Source organism: Galeopterus variegatus, unplaced genomic scaffold, assembly GCF_000696425.1.
Source record: "Galeopterus variegatus unplaced genomic scaffold, G_variegatus-3.0.2 Scaffold9297, whole genome shotgun sequence".
In the NCBI taxonomy this organism is placed as follows: domain Eukaryota; kingdom Metazoa; phylum Chordata; class Mammalia; order Dermoptera; family Cynocephalidae; genus Galeopterus; species Galeopterus variegatus.
The window spans coordinates 5,935-10,663 of NW_007735408.1; the positions used below are offsets into that span (position 1 = coordinate 5,935).

Genomic DNA, 4,729 nt, shown 5'->3' on the forward strand with positions numbered 1-4,729 from the left:
AATGAAATTCTATGTGCCTAAAAAAAAAAAAAGTTATATCTAATTGTAAAACTCATTTAGAAGAAAAATTTACAGAATAGCACTAGAGTAGTATGGCTTAAATTACAGGAGAGCTGTTTTACCTAGGTCTTGAAAGGTTAAGAGGAAGTCCATCAGGCAAACATGAGTGGTAAAGGAGAAGAGTTTTCTGGATGCCTATAGGATCTAAACCCTTCTCCTGGGGTCAGGGTGCAGCTGAATCCCTCCTCATTGCCTCACCACCCTTGCTTCCTGATGTGGTCAAAAAGTATACATAATGACACTATGAAATAAAACATTAGAACTTCCTGTAATTTATGGTCTGATAAAAATTGACAAGAATTTTTTTATATATATTGTAGGCACCAAGCAAACATTCCTAGAGAAACATGGATGGAGTCGAAAATCTGACAGTATCTTCTGCCAGTAATAGCACATGCCATGACACTATTGATGACTTCCGCAATCAAGTGTATTCCACCATGTACTCTATGATCTCCGTTGTGGGCTTCTTTGGCAATGGCTTTGTGCTCTATGTCCTCATAAAAACATATCATGAGACGTCAGCCTTCCAAGTATACATGATTAATTTAGCAGTAGCAGATCTGCTGTGTGTGTGCACACTGCCTCTCCGTGTGGTCTACTATGTTCACAAAGGCATTTGGCTCTTTGGTGACTTTTTGTGCCGCCTCAGTACCTATGCTTTGTATGTCAATCTCTATTGTAGCATCTTCTTTATGACAGCCATGAGCTTTTTTCGGTGTGTGGCAATTGTTTTCCCAGTCCAGAATATTAATTTGGTTACACAGAAAAAAGCCAGGTTTGTGTGTGCTGGCATTTGGATTTTTGTGATTTTGGCCAGTTCTCCATTTTTAATGTCCAAATCTTACAAAGATAAGAAAAACAATACCAAGTGCTTTGAGCCTCCACAGGACAATCAAGCTAAAAATCATGTTTTGGTCTTACATTATGTGTCATTGTTCATCGGCTTCATCATCCCTTTTGTTATTATAATTGTCTGTTACACAATGATCATCCTGACCTTACTAAAAAATTCAATGAAGAAAAATCTGTCAAGTCGGAAAAAGGCTGTAGGAATGATCATAGTCGTAATGGCTGCCTTTTTAATCAGCTTCATGCCATATCATATTCAACGCACAATTCACCTTCATTTTTTACACAATGAAACTAAATCCTGTGATTCTGTCCTTCGAATGCAGAAGTCAGTGGTCATAACCTTGTCTCTGGCTGCATCAAATTGTTGCTTTGACCCTCTCCTATATTTTTTTTCAGGGGGGAACTTTAGGAGAAGGCTATCTACATTTAAAAAGCATTCTTTGTCCAGCATGACCTATGTACCAAAGAAGAAGGCCTCCTTGCCAGAAAAAACAAGAAATATGTAAAGAATAGTTTAACTCCATCTCCAGTGAAAACCAATGAAAAGAATTTCCCAAACAAGTATTTTCTCAAATCATTTACAATAAAAATAAAATTTTTCATTAATATTTACAAATACTTAACTATGTGAACCTATAAATCTATATCATTTGTGCCCCCACATTATTAGATAATTTAAAATATTTTAAGTGTTAAAAATTGGGTCCCAAGCTGGACAGTTAGCTCAGTTGGTTAGAGCATGGTGCTGATAACACGAAGGTCAAAGGTTCTGATCTCCATACCAGCCAGCCGCACCCCCCCCAAAAAAATTTCAGTCCAGAACTATGAATTAAATTATAAAAGGTTTTTGGACTATTTGCCAGGAGGTAGAAAATATTTGTGTATTTGCACTGCAAAATATGGGTCCGAGAACAAGATTTTCCTCCTCAAATAAACAGTTTACAAAGCATAAGAACTAGACTTTTAAGATATAAAATTAGTTAAAATTAAACAACCAGAGAAGAGGATCTTGAATGTTATAACAACAAAGAAATGATAAATGTTTAAGTGATATATACACTAATATTCTGACTAGATCATTATACAATACATGCATGTATTGAAACAATAAATTGCACCTCATAAACGTGTACAATAAAAAAAGTTTTTGAATTAAACAAGGAAAGCAAAATATTGGCTTAAACAAAGTCTGGTTTCATTTAAGCCTGGTTAAGGGGGTGGATGTGAGGGAAAAGAAACGGAATGAATACTACTCAGCTATAAAAACGAATGAAATACTCCCATTTGCAACAACATGGATGGACCTTGAAAGAATAATATTAAGTGAAACGAGTCAGGCAGTGAAAAAGAAATACCACATGTTTTCACTTATTGGAGGGAGCTAAAGCTCTTACAACAAGAAAATGGAGGGGACACATCTGGGTGGGAGGGGGGAGAGGGAAGAGGGAGGGAGGTTTTGGTGATGGGACACAATAACTAACTACAATGTATATTGACAAAATAAAAATAAATAAATAAATAAAAATAAAAAAATAAAAAAGAAAAAAGAAAATAGTTCTCAATTATCCTAACATATCCCTTTGCATTCATGACATCACATGAGAACTGGAGATGACACTGGGGCCACATAAAATGTACTTTCAGCCTCTTCCTTTGTAGTACTGACTGGCTAGGCAAAGTAGGGCCATTTCTTCCAGAAGAGAATATACAAGTACTAGAACAGACTAGCTAGTATACAGAGAAATGGCCCTAAAGAATCCATGCAATATATGAACTGGTCAAAGGCCTGTTTCTCTCCAATTTTTTTCTGCCTCTGCCTCAGGCCCCCAAAAGAGAATGATGGAGATGTTTTTAGCTCATTGAGGTTCCTATAGGGGATTCTCCCCTGCATGACATATAATACTTTCTTAAGCTGGCACTCCCATATATGAACAGAAGCAATTAAAAATTTTTCTGAAGAGAAAAAGGGGTCTACATTTCTACATGACTCTTACTGAGATCAAAATAAACTAAAAAGGATTTCTTTTTTTTTTTTTTTTTTTTTTTGCATGGATCAGATTCTCCTTCAGAGGCTCCAGAAGGAACCAACCTTGTCAACACTTTTATTTCAGTCTTTTGACCTCTAGAACTGTGAGAGAACAAATTTCTGTTGTTTTAAGCCACCCGGTTTATGGATTATTCTACTCTCTACTTCTATGAGTGACCATGCAGTATTTGTCTTTCTATGGAGAAATATCTTTATTTTTATCTTTCTGATGAAAACTTTAGTTTAACTTGTAAATTACAGGAATAAATTTACAGAAGCAAAATAAAGCATAGTACTTATATATGCTCACTTCCACCAATTTACAAAACAGGGGTCATTTGCTATGGCAGATGTATATTTTTTAGTTTTTATTTATTATTAGCATATTCATTCTAACAAATCATGATATTTCTTTATGCACTTTGCCTGACCTATCACTTCCCAAACCCCCTCCCTCGCTTCCCCCTTCTCTAGTATCCTTAGGTTTGTTCTCTCCTCCTGAAAGTTCAACATGTTGTTGTGGTCTATTCTCTCTTTCTTTCCTTCATTCCTTCCTTCATCCCTCCTTCCCTCCCTACCTCCCTTCATTCTTTCCTAGAAGCCAGTTATGAGTGGGAACATGTGGTATTTCTGTTTCTTTGTCTGGCTTATTTCACTTAACATAATTTTCTCCAGACTCATCTATGTCGCTGCAAATGGCAGAATTCTGAAGAAAAAATTTTTCTGGCTAACTAATTTTATTTTTTATTTTTTATGTTCTTTTTTATTGGAACATAGTTGATTGTACATATTTGTGGGGTACAGCATTGAATATCAACGCCTGTGTGAAATATGTGATGTTCAAATCAGGATAATTAGCATATTCAACATTATACAATATAATCAATTTTCATGGTCCTTTACCAATTCCTCCCATATCCCCCTCCCCATCCTCCTTTCCTACCTCTGCTAACCTCAGTTCTGTTCTCTTCTTTTGAAAGTTCAACATATTACTGTGATTGAAGTATCTTTCTTTTCTATTTATTCATTTTTGCTTGTTTGGTTGGTTTTTGTTCCCACTTATAAGTGCGGACATGTGGTATTTCTTTCTATGACTGGCTTATTTCACTTAAAATAATTGTCTCTAAGTTCATCCATACTGCAAATGGCAGTATTTCACTTTTTTATGGCAGAGTAGTATTCCATTGTGTAAATGTACCACATTTTCCTCACCGAGTTGTTTGACCATAGACATTTACATTGGTTCCAATTCTTGGCAATTGTAAATAGACCTGCAATAAACATGGGAGTATAGGTATCCCTTCAACATGATGATTTCCATTCCTTTGCATATACACCCAGCAGTGGAATTGCTGGATTGTATGGCAGTTCTATCTGTAGCTATTTGAGGAACTCCACACCATTTTCTATAATGGCTGCACCAATTTACAGTCCCACCAATAATGTACAACGGTGCCCCTTTCTCCACAACTTCCCCAGCATTTGTTATTCTCTGTCATTTCGATAATAGCCAGTCTAAGTGGAGTGAGATGATGTCTCAGTGTGGGCTTTTTTTTTTTATTTTAACTTAGTATAAATTGTAGTTGATTTTCGTGACCCTTTACCTGCCCCTCCTGCCCCTCCCTCTCTCCCCTCCCCCCTACATCTTATCTGTTCACTTGTCTCAACAAGCCCAAGAAATTGTTGCGATTATTGTGTCTTCTTCCCCACCCTTCATTTGTTTGTGTTTATTTATTTACTTTTAGCTCCCACAAATAAGTGAGAATATGTGGCATCTCTCTCTCTGTA

General features: G+C 36.2%; 1 protein-coding gene across 1 annotated transcript; it reads left to right on the forward strand.

The window, feature by feature from the left end:
- The first annotated feature begins 384 nt into the window (after positions 1–384).
- On the forward strand, positions 385–1,492 carry CYSLTR1 (cysteinyl leukotriene receptor 1). Its single transcript, XM_008593520.1, has one exon. It carries the CDS (start codon positions 408–410, stop codon positions 1,419–1,421), a length of 1,014 nt encoding a protein of 337 aa, XP_008591742.1. The 5' UTR covers positions 385–407; the 3' UTR covers positions 1,422–1,492.
- The last annotated feature ends 3,237 nt before the right edge of the window (positions 1,493–4,729 follow it).